This window comes from Apteryx rowi, unplaced genomic scaffold, assembly GCF_003343035.1.
Source record: "Apteryx rowi isolate R43461 unplaced genomic scaffold, aptRow1 scaffold_33, whole genome shotgun sequence".
Classification (NCBI taxonomy): Eukaryota; Metazoa; Chordata; class Aves; order Apterygiformes; family Apterygidae; genus Apteryx; species Apteryx rowi.
Window position 1 is genome coordinate 521,925 of NW_020449752.1, and position 18,640 is coordinate 540,564.

General features: G+C 40.4%; 1 protein-coding gene across 1 annotated transcript; it reads left to right on the plus strand.

Moving 5' to 3' along the window:
- The first annotated feature begins 2,461 nt into the window (after positions 1-2,461).
- On the plus strand, positions 2,462-18,321 carry CRTAM (cytotoxic and regulatory T cell molecule). Its single transcript, XM_026071757.1, has 12 exons — positions 2,462-2,550; positions 6,449-6,595; positions 9,810-9,962; positions 10,673-10,804; positions 13,869-14,039; positions 14,630-14,701; positions 14,880-14,945; positions 15,629-15,700; positions 16,217-16,318; positions 16,727-16,873; positions 17,285-17,368; positions 18,160-18,321. The coding sequence occupies exons 1-12, from the start codon at positions 2,502-2,504 to the stop codon at positions 18,288-18,290; spliced, it is 1,326 nt and encodes a 441-aa protein (XP_025927542.1). The 5' UTR covers positions 2,462-2,501; the 3' UTR covers positions 18,291-18,321.
- The last annotated feature ends 319 nt before the right edge of the window (positions 18,322-18,640 follow it).

Sequence of the window (18,640 nt, forward strand, 5' to 3'; positions counted from 1 at the left end):
CAGAAAAGAGTTGTACTGGGACCTTGAAACAGAAAGGGAGTCAGGGCTGTTTCTCATTTTGGAGTTGCAGTGCTGTTTTCACCACCTTACCTTTTGGGATGCCCAGCCCTGATGTGTTGAGACCTGCCAGTTTTGCTCAGTTGGTCCAGACCCAGCAGCACATCTGCAGGAGCCATCTAAGAAACTGCCTCCCTTGACACAGCCCCTCAGGGACAGGCTGTCTTCAGTGAGAAAGGGGAAATTAACTTAAAATTTCTTCCCTTCACTAAAGGTGAAGTTCATTTATTTGACAGCAGATGGCACAAAACTATCTTGAATTTCGTTTTCCTTCTACTGCACAAGGATTGGTTTTACTGTTTTCGTTGGAGGTAGGTGGTTTCAGTGCAATTTCTATTGCTTGATCGCTTTTCCCCAAAAGTTATTTTATTGTCAGGTTTGGATATGTGGAACTGGAAGCACAACTTTTAAGCCAAAGCAACACCTAGCTTTACAGTATGTACCTGCTTTCTTGCTCTGGATTCTTCCTCCAGCAGTAAATTTATCAGCCAGTAGCACTCTTTTCTTTCAAACCAACTAATTATATTAAACTTTATGGCCTACAACTCTGCTTTCTGGTAAAGCTGATTATTTTATAACTAACATAAAAGCCACAGCTTTTACCAGTCAAACATACAACAATGGAGTGACACACTTCCACACAACTAGAACCTTAATGGAAACAGGTTCTAATATATTACAATTTAAATACATAATGTATTTATAATTAATCATTTTGTCCAGTTCACTCAAACCTGCATCCTATAAATGCACACATTTTTTTGACCATATTTTATATCTTATTAAAAGTCAGCTCATTTTGACAACATTAGTCATACTTGCACTAAACGTCAGGCAGTTCCAAAAAACTGCCAAAAAAGGATTTGCTGAAGCCTTTTTGGAAATTTGCACACCTGACTGCATCATAGAAAGAGGCTCTGCCTACATCATGCTTTGATAAATCTTGCGATGTTACTGGACATCACATACCCAGGAGAAACAAAAAGCTTTGCTACACCCCAGACTGCTTCAGGAGCAATCAGGCCTGTAAGAGGACTCAGGAAAGCCAGATTCTGTCACTGGTCTCCTGGGTCATCTTGATCTGGTCACTTCCCCTCCCTGTGATTCAGTGTCACCACCTGTAAAATGATGAAGAAACCAAGCTCCTTAATGAACAGCACTTTATCTGAGCTACAGGATTTGTTTCAGCCAGTAGCAGGGGTTGCAGTTTTGAGAAGTGCACAGTGCCAGGACTTCTAGATCCCTTTTGGTGCAAGTGCATGGCTTTTTCAACCAAACACTTCGCTGGACTTATGTAATAATCAAAATAATATCAAAAACAGTATCAAACAATGCCTCTTGGCTGACATCACCTTCAGTATAAACAAACCCATGTGGCTTTCCTATGCAACCCTTACCCGCAGGAGAAGCTGGGAGCTCCTTGGTTTCTTAAGGATTCAAGAGGTGCTGAGCACTCCTAAGCCCAGTCCTAGTTCAGCCCTCTTTTATCTGCCCTCAGGTGTACATGAAAAGTCTCAGTCTAAACCTTGAGGATCAAGCACTGCCCCACAGTTGTGATGATCAGAGGGCCCTCCTCATTATGAGTACTTCACAGGCTAATTCCATGGCTTTCCATTTTGAATTTATTTAAGGGTGTCAGGAAGCAATAGCATTGCCTTTTTTACAGACCTTTCACAATCCTTTCACCAACACTCTGTTGCCCAGCAAGCCACAAACTGCATAGTGCAAATTACCTTTCTAGTTTATCTGTTTTGACAGTATTCCGACAAGTAGAGGAACGCAAAGTCTCCCATGCCATGATCATGGGATCACTGCTTTTAACAGATGTGATAAAAAGATGCAGAATGACTCCGGACTGTTTTTATCAGGGAGTTAAAATATTCAAAATGTACAGCTGCATTTTCAAACTACCTTGCAATTACTGTGCTCTAGCAGTGTCAATCCAGTGTGCTCTAACTTCCTGGGTGCCTCTCTGTCCTTGCACACTAAATCATGCACAGAGTACCCCAATAAGATCACCTCTGTATGGGTTCCCCAGGCCACACTTTAGTGTTGCCCCACCAATGCCCCACTCTTTCTTTAATCTTTACCTGATTCCCTCCATATACACCTCTTCCCCTCTCCCCCACGCAGGCACTGAGTGAGACAGAGTTGGAGGGGACATAAGGTCAACATGTCCCACTCCTGCCGCCCACTGTTGCATTTTAGGTCACCCATGAGATCAGTTATTTCTCAGCAATCACCAAAACATAGGAAAGATGTGAGAAGCGGCGAGAAGAGAGTGTAATAGCAGAGGGAAAAAAAAGAAAAGAAAAAGCACAGACTCTGGTGGTGATGAAGTCATGGTAAATCTGTTCCCCACTGTTGAAAAGGAACCTGCTGCACATCTGCATCACCAGAGTGAAGAGGAAGTTTGCACAGACAGCCTGCGCTGACACCACAACATGACTTTCACCCGGGTGCTACATATTGCAGCTCTCTTACTCATGCAAGGTAAGTGACATGCATTGGATTACATGATCCTCCCTTTGCAAGCAGTCCAGCTTGGACAACTCAATTTCCAGTGCTTCRCTGAACCACAGGCAAGAGAGTTTTGCTGTTGTTGTTTTCTTAACGTATTAACAATGCCATATCGTCACCCGGTTTCCAAAGAGATCTGGTGTAGCAGACAGGGTGCTGAATTCCAGCTAAACACAGTATCAATGAGACCAATTCATCTCCTAGCATACTCTAGATGAAAAAGCACATGGACATCAAAAGATTCTCCCTTTAATTTGGACAGCGAATCGCTGCCAGCTTTTCATGGCTTGGATATCTGTGTGTGTCTTTGTTCATGTATTTTGTAAAAAGATACTAATACAGAAGTCAGGATWATTTAGAAGGTGTTTGCAAAGTACTTTGAAAATATAAAACACTTCAAATGCTCGATCTCCTTACTCTTATTAGAGGATGTAGCTTATACCTATTCTGCTAATCTCCTCTCTTTCATACACGACTGCGAGATTCACATTTGACCACATCAAATATCAAAAGACCTGAGTAGGAAAAGTAGTAAGACAGCTATCTACAGATAAGGATTCTTGCAGGCTTCATTCCTGATCTTTGCAACAGGTGTGCATGCGTGAATCTGGTGCTGGCCAAAACAACAGTTTCTCTCCCTTCTTAACAAACTCTGAAACAGATATTAGAGCAGTGCTATTCTAAGACTTTGGTAACAGTCTCATGCACAAATAATAGAAACTTCATCAAATCTCCATGTCAAAACAAAATATTTTATAATACAGTATGCTTAGGATATTTTATTATTATTGATTGTGTTTAACAGAAGTCAGGCCTTAAGAACCTGTCAGTTATGTCCTAGCTGGAATAGTTTTCGCACTGCTCTTTAGACTTACTCTAGATCAGCAGCTTTCACTCCCTTTGGGTGTACAACCCCTCTTCCCACAGTACTGCCAGAGACTCCTGCATGGTGAATTTGTGCCTACTTACAATAGCTAGCTGCTCTTGGTTATCTTTCACAGGACTGTTAGAATTAACTCAGATACACAGGTCTGCAGGCCACAGGTCTGCAGGCCACAGGTCTGCAGCAACAGATCAAAATAACTGATTAAACAGGATGTCTCTACAGACTATAGTTTTAAAGATAACAGTGAAACAATGTGACAATTTCTGAGTTTTTTTTGAAGGCTAAAACAGTAACAACCAGAGGCATGAGCCATTTGGCTCATTTGAATCTTGCAATTTCTTGTTTCCCTGTGTTGCAACAAAGGTGCCTGAAAGTCCTTTACAGTTATGCTCCTTAACTTGTTCCAGAAAAACAAGTGGAGAACTGCTGAGTCAAGGAGGCAGGGGAAGATTTGGGTGCAGGTGTGTATCAGGGAGCAGGGAAAGCCAGAAGTACAGGTGGTCCAAGGCTGGTCCTCCTGAAGAGCAGAACCTAATTCCCAGATAGCTGAGATAACCCACAGCACCTGTTTCCCATTTCCTGCCTGGCCAGGTAAAACACATTTCATAAAAAATTCACAGATTTTGCCTATCTATCATTAATTAATAACTTTAATCATAGAACACAGTAGCATGTTCCTGTGTGAGGTCTAGAAATATATGACCAGGAGACATTGACGATGATGAGACTGTGCTGTGAGATTCACCCCATCACTGCACTTGATGCCAGACTAGTTTTATCCAGGTATCTAGGGTGTCTGGGGATCTACAGAGTAAAAGAACCTCTGGCTGTGGCACCACTGTCCTCTGGAGCTAGCACAGAAGCATCTCCCACCCCCCGATGTTTGTACTGCAGTGGGCTACAGAGGCTTGAAGGCCACAGCCACGTAAGACTGCCCCTCCATAACAGAAGGGAAATTTGGCCTGTGAGTCATGGTCTGAATGGAGTCATGGTCGCACATGGAAATTACGAATATGATCGGTTCTGGAGGTTGCTCTTTTCCCCTTCTAAAAAAGCAAGCAAAACCCCCCACCTTTTCTTATTCAGAGTCTTGCTTCTCTCACTAAAGGTGTGACTTGATAGACCCCACTCTGCGGCTAGTCACAGGAAACAGTAAAAATGCAGAAAAGCCCTGAAGAAAACCACAGACAAAGCCCTCTTAGCTACTTTAAGAACACAAGCCTTGTGACACACGTTTTTATAAATGGAACTCATGCAAGGAAGTTTTCCCTATGCTACCACTCCTCTGCAAACTATCCCCATGTTGCATGAGCCCTGAGAAATCAGTAGAGAAACTAACCCTAGGAAATGGAGGTGAACCAACAGAAAATAAGCCAAAGCCACTTGAATGAGAGATTGCTGGAGAAAGACACTTGAAAAGAAGAAATCTCTTTCTAGACCATAATTTTTCTGCCATTTTCAGTTTGTTTGTTTGGGGTTTTTTAAGTCTAATTACTCTGCAAAGGTAGCAATATTGTTAATATGCTGGTTCATTCTCCATTATGATATCAGAAAATAGCTCTTGCATTTCTAACCAGCACTGTCAATATAGTTGTTGCATGAGAGGAGCTGAACTGGTAATAACACTAGGCAATGGCCTAACCACCTATTAAGAAGTCAGACAGATTTACTGAGGCACACAACACTATTTTGGAGAGGAAAAGGCCACTACCAGCCTTCTCAGCCAACCTCCTAGATGACACAGGATGTGTAACTTCTCTGAAGAAAATCTTTGCCAAGACCAATACTTCTAATTGAATTAGAATATAATGACAGGTTTTCTCTCACGTACATGATGTTACAACCACTCTAAATTCAGCAGGGCTTCACTGATTTACAATGATTCAATGAAACCAGGCCTGTGCTATCTGTGATTCACAGCACTGGTCAGAAAACATAGACAGTAGATTTGTATTGCAAAATTTCTCCTTATGCAAAAGCGCATACTTTGGATGTACTAATTCAGAAGCAAGAATATTGAGCTATTACAAGGAAAACTTTTCTATAGGTTTATAGACTCCAAAAATTAGATAATCAAGAAAAAGAAAAGATCCCTGGTGTATATGCTATCTGTGAAAATACAAGGCTACATCACTGACCATTTCTCCATGCTACCCTGGCTCAAGAAATGCCACATGTTCTCAAATCAAGGGTGAGGCATGCCAACAGATCCCTATGGGAAACCACCTTCTCACAGAGAAACAAGTCCTCTTCTGATTTTAGTGGCAAAAGATCAGGCCCTGCAAGAACATCCTAAAATACATTCATTTCTGTTATTTTCTAAAATGTTTTTAAGCAAATTAAAAGCTTTCCTAAAGCCCATAAAGATTCATTTCCCCAAACTGCAGTGCTCATGTACTCAGTAGGAACTTGCCACAGACAGCTATCTGAAAAATAAAATTGAAACACACACAAAAAAAAACCACACAGGAATGAAAAATAAAATTCTCTTACTGCCTATACACTTAACTCTGACCCAAGCATTGCTCTTAGTCTTAGCAGAGATCAAATTCTGGATAACGCAAGCATCATGCATCAAGCTATAACCTGGTGGATAGCACTTAAGACTGCATAAACCTGTTTTCACATCCAAGATGGGCTGTTGCATAAAAGAAAAATTGCTGTGCACCAGGTTGTTACACTCCTGCCACAGCGGTGGCGTTCATTTCCACCAAGGGTTTCTGCACCACAAATAACACCAATATCAACTCTGCATGCCAACATACTTCATTTGGAAGACTGTCTTTATGGGGAGTTACACCAGTCTAATGACTGTGATTAAGTTACACCAATAGAATCATACTGGCAAGATTCCTCACATAGAAAAACCTTCTCCACTCAAAAAAAGCAGAAGGTGCCACATTACTTGGCAAGAAATGCTCTCTCTTTACTTCATGTCACATTTTAATGCTTGGGTTCTTTTTTTTTTTTCTTCTTTGATGGCAGGGGATTTTCCAGGAGTTGACAGTGAAACTGTAACTCTAAAGGAAGGCGAGGACTTAAATCTCCATTGTAGTCTTGGCAGTGACGACAGTTCTGCCCGGCAGTGGTTAAACCCTCACGGGTTTGTCATTTTTCTGAACACCCAGCGGGGTAAGTGTGAAAACTGAATGCAACAGACTTTCCGCTTGGAGTTGGAGGGTCAGTTAGAACTGGGCTTTCCTAGCTCCCCCCCAAGGCCAAGTCTGACTCACTTACTACCCAACCACTTGAGATTGTTTTACATTCAGTATCTGGCAGGAAGTTGATGAAATGGAAACCTCACAAGAGTGGTCTGGCAGTAGAGCTTTTAGCAATGAACTGTGTTTACTACCACTACCATCAGGTTAGCACAACGACCCACTCTTGCCTTACAGGAGTGACATGTTCTACGGGCTTGCCTGAAAGCCCTGGGTGCTCCTCTGCTCATCAGCAACATTAGATTTAGTGTATCAAGAGGCAAATGTTTAGAAGACAAGCAGTGGCTTTTAACTTATGCTGACAAACCCATAGTTGCAATTATTTTGTTCCCCTCCACTCCCTATAGCTTATGGCTCCCCATTCTCCTCTTTCCTCGTCAGTCCAAATTCAAGAGTTTTGAGAAAGTGAGGACTGCCTTTGTCTTCCCCATTTGCACAGCACCTAGTCTGTATCCACAGCTGATAAAGCCCTTAGGTTGAAGAACAATAATAATGACTGAGATTCATCCAAACGATATTGGGTACCTGGCTCCCACTGAAACTGTGCAGGAACCAAGTGTCCTCTTCAGTTGTTCTCTGGAAATCCCTGCCACAAGGTCTTGCCACCTGCATCAAACCTGCCAAACAGCTGGTTTTGCCAGTATTTCTAAATGGAAAGTGCCAAGAATAACTGTTGTTCTTATTTACTCATTTGCAAGAGCAAGTGGGATGCCTCCATTATACAGAAACGGGTATTAAAGGCAATGTTCAGTTGCTGGAGTAAAAGGGTTGAGTAGTTTCAAATCTCTGCACTGTAACACCCAATAACCCTCATAAATGACTCATACATCTATATGTTAGGAAACTGTTTCCTGGGGAATCCAGGATCCTGAATTCAGTGTTCTGTATAACGCATATGAACCATTAGTTACTAATGGGATCCAAAAAAACCTCAATGCTGAGCCACTGACAGCTAATCAATAAGGAAAACAGTGCTATCTCAACCCCCACTGTGCTGCTTACACATCCAGGTTTCGAGAATCACAGCAGGCTATGATAGTTGTTTTTCTCCCCTGTCGCAGTCTATTAGTCAGATCATGCATCCAAGAACTGGAAGACCTAGGAGTAATTCCCCTCTCCATCATAATTATCTCTATATTTTATACATATGCACGTCCTCTGTATTTTACACTGCAGGAGCAAGCAACAGTACCAACGAATCCTTTCATTTACGCAAGTTCTCTAAGGCCTTGGCTAGTAGAGTCACAAACACTCTCTTTCCATTCAAAGAATTTTGGACTGAGACACTTAATTGTACCCAAATCCTGTTTTAAGCATCTATATCTTTTAATGGATGTAGCCCCTTTGATGCCTTTTGAAATTTTCCTGAGTTGACACAGCAGTTTAAAAAAGTTAGAAAAGGAATGTATCCACTAGCATCTACAGGAGCAGACCCTAAYCCAAATGAACAAAATGGTATCAGTCTTAAATTGCCCAAGGATTCGACCCAAAGTTTCAACACACATGATTATCCCTCAGTAAAATGCATGACATAAAACCAACACGAATTAGAGCTTGTAAAGCATTTGGTTCCTTGCTAAGTTGAAAACACCAGAATTTTTCCTTTTAAAAAACAATTAGAAAAACCTCACTTAGAGAGGAACCAAACTTTACACTGCACATGGACATTTTCATTTTTTATTCTGAATCACCACCATGAACCTTTGCCACATTGCTTCCCCAATAAACCACTTCATGAATCAGTTTCCTCTAGTGTCATTGCAGCTAAAAACAGGGCAAACTAGCTACAAGTCTTACATCACAGTCATTTCAAAATCCTTTTTACAATATTTAATCACTTCCATAAATTATAGTACTGCTGTGATTTTTTCCCTATTCTGTACTTTTACAAAATTTCAGCTAAAAAATTAAAAATAAAAAAAGTTTCTAAGGTCTTTGTCTCCCTAGTGGCAATTCACATCCATAGTTTCAGTTCACTTTAAAGGCAGATAGTTACTTTCTGTGCTGTGATTGCTGGAAAAGTCAGTGTGACTCTCTGGCTTGACCCATAGATTCCTACAGGTTATCCTGCAAGAGGAATGAAGGAAGGACTAGAAAGTCTAGAGAGAGAAAGGGGACTGCACAGCAGAGTAGAGATATTCTAAGATAAGGTCTCATTAAAATTCAGTTATTTAGACAAGGAGAGGAGAATAGAAACAGCCTGCCAATTAATACACACTTAATAAAGAGATGGTGTGGGGTGACCATAAGCGTTCATTTACACACCACGAAATACACCCAGAGAGGTGAAGTGAGTTGTTCAAGGCCAAATAATGGGTTAGGGAATGGGGAAGGGAAAATGGCCCCCAGTCCACATACCTTGGCTCTATGTTCTATATTCACAGATCATATCACTGCTCTGACCACATATCATGTCCTCACACCCCAACATTTTCTTGCCATAATAGCTAGGAACACAGGAATAAGACCCACTGAATGCCTAGAGGCATGTCTAAAAGGATGGAGGGAAGTTAGCGGAAAGGAAACACAAAAGGAATCAAACAAACGAGGCTTTGAGACTTCAGCTCCATTACCCTAGGGAAACCACTTTAATCCTCAAGCACCACCCTGCCTTGGTCTGTCCTGCTCAGGGGCACTGACTGTTTCTTACTATGGAGAGATATGTAACCATCTTGGGTGGTTATCCAGATGTCAAATAATGCTATTACTCCTTTTGATGGAGGAGAAACTGAGGCAAAGAGAATAAATGACTTGCACAAGATCATAAAGAAGTGTAGGTCAAAGCCAAGGACTCCACTTTACTTTCCTGACAATTGGAAAAACATCTTGCACTTGCCAAACTAAATTTCTTTCCAAGGTTTTAAAAAAATGAAAGTAGGTGAAAAACCATGTTGTTTTCCCCCTTGGCAGCATGCACAGTCTTCTTTAGTTTACTGCTGTCTCTGTACTAGTGCAACACCAGCTAGAAATGCTTTGTGTTAGAACTGCTCACTTGTGTCCAGTGTTAATGAATAAAAAAAAAAATGTGCTAAACAAAACCAATCTCACTCATTAATGCTTTGATTATCTGTCTTGCTCTTACGTACCAACATACATAGCATGCTGGGTTTTTTTTTCCTCCCTTACAGGTTTAAGGGATCAGAGGTACAAACTTATCCATTATTCAAACAAAGAATTATCTATCCGACTGTCTAACGTAACAGTGCATGATGAAGGCATATATAAATGCTTCTACTACGGCGCCCTGTTCAAAACCAAGAACGAAACTGTTGAGGTGTTAGGTGAGTTCACGTAAAGAAGTTGAATTTACACACAGACCTAACAAAAACCTATCATTCTATGGCAGTGCAGGTAAAAAAAACCTGCCTTTCTATTTGGGAGGAGAGAAAGAAAGCAGCAGATTTCTGAAAGTATTTAGGCACTGGTCTGCATCTTTCAGGCCATTAATACCTTTCAGGATCTGACCCAGCAATGCTGCAGTATCATTACACTGTAATATGTGTCAGAGCTTAAAGAATGCACAACAGGGTAGATCGTAAGCAGGCTGTCTGTTCCATCTGGCCTCAGGCTGCGTAGGATACGGCTTGATGCTGATTTCTCTCTTTGAATCTTTGGAGACACAAGGGAGGAAGAGTCCCTGGTGGATGCCAGTCAGCTCTTGCTCTTATCCTCCTTATTACTGCTAGCATAAAGGGGAGAGACGTGCATGACCAGGGAGCTGCAATCCCCTCCTGGCACATAGTCTGTTAGAGCAACTGAAATTAAGAGCAGTCACAACAACTTCTTTACAGCTCTAACTTGCCCTGGGACAGAGGAATAAAAAGACAAAGTCAGTTCCTGAACTCAAGAATTGCATCTTTGCATGCAATTGTATAGTGCTTACTGTAAACCTGATCTTAACTCAGGCTTCCCAAATAATATGTTATATACACAAGTATTCATAAATATGAGTAGAAAGATATACAAATGACTGTAAGTCTTCTTGCTACAGCTGCTCCTTCCAAACCAGTAGTGGAAGCATCTCAAGATACAGAAAAAGGCACTACACTGTCATGCTACACCAAAGGAAGTAAACCACAGCCCCGGATTACCTGGCAGCTGGACAATGGGATAGAGCTTCCTGGTAAGTGTTAAAGGACCACATATTAGTTACTAAAAATGTCTTCTTATCAACCTTGGACGGGCTTAGAGACACTGAATGGTGAAACTCTTTCTGCAAAGAGTACCACTCAACCTCCATTCATTCACTGTGACTCAGTCCCTGGCAACACATTTTTGGATAAAAGTCAGTACTAGATTCTAGTGGTTATACAGGAGAGAGCAAGCTCATCTGATTAGCTCAAATTCAACTCACAACAACAGCACTTTGCATCAAAATCCTCTGAGGATCTGAACTTCCACTGAAATAAAATGAAATCAAGACCCTGCAGGCACAACTTTCAGAACCAATGTATAAAGTCAGTTAACAAATCTGTAGTAACTATTTCCATTTTATACATAGTAGACAGATTTTCCTGTTTCACTGAGCAGCTCAGTCACCCCAGCAACCTTTCTCTCATTAATCCACTCACAGCCAGAAAGCAGCAGTTCACTAGCAAAACTAGGAACAAATCTCAGGAAAACCAGCCCACAGCATCGTGTTATGTTCTGCCCATTGATAGACCTGCATACACCTAGGCAGACACAGATGAAGAGGAACAGAGCCACCAGGTAGCTCAATTTAGCTTGTGTACAACATAAAAAGCTGTTTTGAAGACTAAGTTGTAATAATAGCTACCTTATTAACTGTAACTGCAACACACTGGAGAGCAAATGTACATCCTCATTAATGAGTGAGGAAAATACCCATAGACACAAATATATTTTCTTTCACGTTAACGAGTTCCTGTTTGTATTTTGTATCACGAAGTAACATAGTCAAAGTTTAGCCTGTAATCTTTTTTCTAAGAAGACTTTTGTAACTAGGAACTCTAGGAAACAACAGAGAAGTGTGCTGGCCTGAATATAGCTAGAAATCAGGACTAAAAAAATAAATCCAAGCTGCCTGTTGTACAAGCATTAATGCAAGTGCATAAAGCCCTATGCTTTAAGGAATTAAACTCCATGGAAGTAGTATGCCTGGTAAGTGAGCTACATGAAGGCAAGGGTAGTGAGGTGTCTGACTTCAGGGGGAAAGGTGCTCTCTGTAGTCGTGTATGGATCTTGAAAAAGCAGGCTCTGAAATCATACGCACGTTTGGGAAGAGCTAAGCTGTGTATGACTTTGCAGGGATATGGGAGAACACCACCTATAAAGACATGCAAGAGTTTGGGGAAGCAGCATGTCAACTCTAAGCTTTTAAATACATTTTTATTGTTGTTCTTCTAAAAAGAGGGACTTCTTAAACTTGAAAGAATCTCAGTATAAAATATATTTGTAATGTTACAGTACACAACTCAGAGACACTAGACTCTTTCCATAGCATGTAAATCCAACCACGCATTTCTTCACTTAAGTCAATAAAAATCTATACTTACTTTTATCTCCTCCTTGCATCTTGGATTTTTAGTACTAGTACCAGGCAGATATTAGAGCACTTTATAACAACGAGAACTACCTGACCTTCAACCTCACGTCCCATAGGCATCTGGGAAGTGTAATTACACAACAGAGAGCCTGTGCTGTGTTATTTGACTGGTTTAATTGCAGGTTGGTTTTGGATGAGAAATATTTATACAAGGAAGTGTTGATTCACCATGTGGCCAGTTTGTGGCAGATGCAAATTAGCATATTTGAAAAGAAAAAATAACTGTTCTAATTCTGTGTTTCTCAAGCTTTCTGCATGTGCCATTCCTTTTCTGCAGGTGACTATCRTTGAGTAACACCTCTTCTTGTCCCATCCATTCCCAGCTTTAATCACTAACTGCAAATATTTATAATAATCAGAAAATAGCTAATACATTTTAATTACTGGCAGCACCTCAGTTTCACCATGGCCCAGCAGGAGCAAACCAGCTGTAATTACTGAGCTGTTGCTGGTAATTAAAGACTATTTCCTTTCTAGCAAAAACACTCTGAAACCTTTTTAAGTCTCCTTATATAACCCCACTGGAGATGGTAAGAGGGTTGAGAAATAGTGGCCTATGTGATATAGCAAGTTACCTGTAAAGGCTAATTTGGAATCAAGGAATTCTCTTATTTAAGGAGTAGGGATGTTACTGAGCGTAACAAGTCAAGAGAAAGCATTAGTTCATTTCAAGAGAACATCCGTAAGAAAAAGGCAGTACAGATTACTCTGTCATGATGGACATTTAAAGTAAAAGTCTGAAAAAAAACCTCCCTTTTCCACCAGAGCTATTTAAACATGTCTGGAATTCAGTCATTTATCTCTTAGTTTCACATGAAATACATCTTTATTTTTCCATATAATATAAATGAATAAAGTCAATATTATCTAGAAGACTGAGAACTAAACAGAGATGTAGGAATACTTTCCTTGTTATACGGGGCTCTCTGAATTTACTACACCAAGACAACTGATCTTTGTGTTAAGTTCCCCCAGCTGTAAAATGGGAAGAATCAGACCTGTATTGTAGAGATGATGGAGAATTGATACAGGAATTAAGAGTTCTATCAGTGTTTATTTATTACAAATGTCAATATGGTACACCAATAAAAATTTAACAACTTCTCTGTATTTGGGGTTAACAATTTCACAGCTATTTAGAAACATATACAATGCCCTCGGATTATCATGTAGGAGAATGAGAACTTAAATCTCCATCATGTTTCAAAACAACAGGTCCTAGTCTACTAGACTCCAAGCTGCTGGCCATCTGTGGCTGTGGCACACAACTAAGCAATTTATTCCATTCAGTAGGGACCAAAAGTACAGGTGGATGTTTGGACATTTTGCTGCATTCATGCAACGCAGCAGTGCATGTGTGAGCAGGGTCACTGCAGGAGATTTCCCCCTGGCGAGTCACGAAATAGAGTGGAGGCTTTGGGTTAAGCGGAAGAGGAAGGAAAAATGACCTTGCTGTCTTTGGGCTTCCACGTAATCCATTTGCACAATGAACCACTCATGCCCAGTAATCATGTGCTGCTTCAGCACAGCCAAGTAATGCAGATTGCACCTAGAAAGTTTTTTTTATTAAATTGCTCTTGACTGGAAACCACTTAAATGTTTTCTTCCAATGGTTGTATAGGTGACACTAAGCACAAGTTAGAAGCCGATGGGAAGAAATGGACCACAACCAGCACGYTGACAGTACTTGCGTACAGGCCCAATTCAACGTCCAGTTGCGTTGTTCACCATGAAGTGCTAAGAGAAGAGAAACTGACTGCATCTTTCCGGTTTGAGAGCTTCACTAGGACTGGTACTAACATCAGCACTCTTTGAGCAGTGGCTAGTCCATTCTACCCCTCTAAAGTGGTGAAAGTTGTGCAGATACACATGCAAAACTGAAGCCCATGCTCTACTGTCCTGTGTATGGAATCTGTTTTTAAATGACAGTTTTATCTGGGGCAAAAGAAGAACTCCAAACTAAGATTTGGGGGCTTTTTTCTGCTTCTTAACCCCTTAAAATTCATTAAACATTAAGCCACAGCAGCCCAGTCATGTCTGATTAGCAGTCAGACTTAGTTCTCTGATGCTGCTGCTAAAATTCTAGTTCTTGTCCTAAAGTTTTAAAGACAATTCAAAGTGTTCATGTGCACAAAACGCTGTGAGATTCCCATGTCTACAGTGTATTAGACACACCCATGTAGAAAGCTAGTACGGTGTAAATATTGTAAATTAATTCTGAAACCTCTTGTCCAATAATTCTTAGAGCAGAATTTTCCTTCTGCCCACTTACTCATCTTCACTATGGATCTAATAATCCTTATTTCATTTCTCCTTAAATTTATTGTTTCAGCAAATGCTTATGAAGTGCTCTGAAAGTTGCACTGTTGTTTTTTTTCCCAGTGATCACTACAAGTCCTGCTCCCACAGCACTAGATGTAGATACAAGCATCTCCGAGAACGAACGCTCAACAGGTAGGCTTTAACTGCTTGGCCTTTCTTTAATTAATACACAGGTCAGATAAACACAACATCTATCACAGAAAATATCTTAGTGTGTCTTTATCTAGAACTTGGACTGTAAAAGAACAGTTGCTGTTAGCACTGAAAAATATCTGCACAGTGTTTAGAACTGTTTTACCTTTTTCCCCAGTGACCACAGCAAAGTCAGATCTGAAGAGCAGTACAGCCTTTTCTCTAAGCTACCCGCAATATAATGGTAAGACATTCATTTTTTCTTAATTTCATAGCACCTCAGTTTTTAACCACAAAGGCAGACTAACTTTCTCTTTAGATGCAGAAGAATTATACATGTTACGAGTAGACAAACTGGCCACCGCATGCTAAAACTGCAAGGCACTGAGCTGAGCCTCAGATTTCTCTGAATGGTTGCACTAGGTGGCAGTGTGCAACAAAGATCATCAGTGCATTTAGCGCACTGCAAATTTTGTATTTACTCAACTGAGGAATTAGACAATTCTTTGCAAACAGAAGAATGAAAAGGTCTGTTTCCCAAATCAGTCAACCAAAACACAGCAAAGTGGGCACCCACTAAGTAAGCACCTGCTTAGTGTTACAGGCCAAGCAGTGAAAAGTCAGTCACCTGTTTTAGAAATGAACTCTCTTTATCAGTGTTTAAATGTGCTACACCAGGGATTACAAACTTCACAGAACGATTACATCATTTTGATAAGCAAGTTTTTTGATATTGAGAGAGAGCCTGTATCTTTTAACAGGGTTTTCAGGAGATGTGCGTACATAACTGATAAGAAAGAAAGTCTCTTATGATGTAAAGTTTTGGTAAAAACTGTATGCAAAATCATTACAAATCAAAGTTAATTACACAATGATATATTGTCTATACGCATAAGAAAATCAGAACTCATCTCTCCATTTCCACAGGGTCAGAAATAACACCAGCTGCAGCAGGAGATGAAGACTTCTCCGGTACTTCGAATTACAACGTCCCCAATGGTATGTTACATCATCAGAAGTGACACAGTAGTGTCCGTACAACAGCATTTCTCAAACTGTGGGTGGCTGGACCACTGCAGACCAGGAAGACAGCAAAAGATAGTCTTGGATAGGAATAGAAAGAAAACATCTGCTTTAAAGAAAAGGATATCTGTACATTCCTGTTTTTGCAAGCAAGCAAAGTTAGCTGAGGGAGAGGGAGCAAGTAGAAAGGACAAGAACGAGAAAACAGTCAAAGCTGAGCTTAGTTTTAATTTGGCTGTAAATGGAAACCATTGAGTTCAACACTGCGTAAGAGGTTCTGAGGATTTTCTGTTCATAAAGCTTAAGTTGTCTTTTGGCTTAAAAGAAACACAATATTAAGGAAGTGAGCACAGAGCTTTAAGTCAACGGTTTCAGAAGTCTATTTGTGCTGCATTACCACAAGCCCATGACTTCAGAGGCGCTAAAAAAATACGGATTTCTTAAGCATTCCTTTGCCCTTCAGAGAAATAGTTTTCCTCTTCATTTCCCCAGGGACTGGAACGGCATTCAATGGAACAGTCACAGAAGAACTTTACAGGACAGAAGCCTCACCACTAAGTGAAAATTTAACTGTGATTTCCACCATCACCTTCAGTAAGCCCTAATTAATACTCTTCAATGACAGCTTCCAAACATGCAATGAGTTTATCTAACATCAAGCTGTCTCTCTCTGACCAAATGTCCACTCCAAACTCCCAGTTAGTACATTTAGGGTAGTGCTAGCCAGCAATATGGGGGAGAGACTACGGAAATGAAACCACTTGTAGCATCTAGAAATAAGCTAAATTGCCTGCAGGATGTTCCAGGGCACAATTCCACTGATTTCAATCAGTTTTGCTTGTTCATACCAACAGAAAAAAAATTCACCTCATCTCAGTAAGTCCAATGAGGTGACTTCTGCACTGCTACCATTTTCATCTGGTCTGGTCCAGGACAGACAGTTCTTAATTACCAAAGACTCACAGGTCTAACGACATCAATGTATGTCTGCCTCTTTTACAGAGCAAGATCTGAAATCTGAAGGCATCAAAAAGAAGGAGAAGAATCTTCTGCTGCCAATCTTGGTGGCTGCTCTAATTTTTGTGCTGCTCATCATAGTCTTGCTTTTTATGAGGAAGCTGAAAAAAGCTCACGGATTGTGGAAGAGAGGTGAGTGATGGCATTGTCAGAATAAATGCTAATGCTGGTTATTTCAGAGGGTAAGTTTATTTCAGAGGATACGAGGGGCCGGATAGCTGAGGGGCCTGTTATCAGAAAACAAGAAACTACTCTTCTAGGCTTCTGGTTAAACATCCTTCTCCTATAAGCAGTGACTGTGATTCGTTGCAAACAACTGTTGAAGAGTCCCTGTAAATGATGGCCTCAGACCAAGCTTCAGCTGACAGCAGTTGTCAAAAAAGCCAACAGAATTGTTGTTTTAAGCAATATCTCTCTTGGATGCTTCAAGATGACTGAGCTGTCATTTTAACCAGTCCTTCAGGATTTTTATGTTCAAGGCAGAGRGGGAGCAAGAAGCATGGAAAAATTTCATCATCTTAATTATATTTGCTGTCTGCACAGAGAATGATACTTCAGAGCAGACACTGGAGAGTTATAAATCCAGGTCTAATGAAGACAATCCAGGCCATGAGAAGAATGGACAAGGTAAAAAGCTTCAACCAACCCAAACTAATTCCCGTTAGATCACTGCTACTGACCACTGCCAAAGCACACTGCTGTTAGTCTTACTGTATGCAGATATTTGCAAATTGCATATTTTAAATCTGAATAGTCTAAAATCAAACCTTTCATATCTATGTCCACCATAGATACTATAGCTTTGACAAGAGTGATGTAGAACTGTGCAGAATAAAAATCATTGCTTTTTATTCAAGGGGTTAGACTGGATAATCACAATGGCTTTATCTACTGTCTGTACGTAATCTGCAAAAATGCTATTAAAAACAATGTGTAATATGTACTGGGAATTCTACTCTTAAATAGTCCTAAATGGCTACTGTCTGATTTCACCAACAACACCCCGATGCTTCATCAGTTCTGTCCTCAGGCAGTGGCTACAGATGGAGGCAGATCTGTAAGCCTCCTCAGCTGTAATATCTCTACTCCACTACTGGACTCTGTAAACAAAAGCAGCTTTTGGCAGGTGAATAGGCCTAGATGGCAAAAATGAGGGAATTCTGCCAACATCTTTAAACATGGGTTTACAGTAGCCTTAAAAAAAAAGGGGGGGGGGGAGTGCTGGTAATTATTGTCAAAGCATTTTTAAAACTTTTCTTCCTTTTTCAAATATTTTGAAATACAATATATTTAAACCACTTCTAATAAAAACTAGTCACTTGACTATTGTGCAGCCTGCATTACATCACATCATTCATATATATATATAGGATATTACTTTATACAAAATCAGGAATAAATGTGTGTTTATTTTTCAGTTGTCAATCAGAAGCCCAATGTGCAATATGTAACAGAAGGACATGTGGAAACAACACAGAAGAATCCAAGAGACAAGAACTTTGCAATAGCTGAGAAACTGTCTGCATGTGGAAAGGAAACTGATGTATAGTACAGTGGCCTCTCTGGCGAATCTATACTATGTACAGAGCCACTATTTTTGTTGAATATTGATATTACAATGTTCTGATATCAATATGGTTTCTGGGAGCAGAAGCACAAATGGCTAGCCTCAATCCAAATTGGACCAGTTTCTTTTAAACAGTAGGATAGGTAAATGGGACAGGTGCTCCTACAAGCCTATTAGCAATGAATGCTCTGATATAGTTGTAATCATCAGAGGATTCAGTTAGCTGCCAGAAACGGAGCTTACATATCCCACCACAAGGCTTAGCAGCAATTAGGGTCCTGACAACAGAATATGCAACAAGCCCTGAAGACTGCAAGATACAACAATATTCA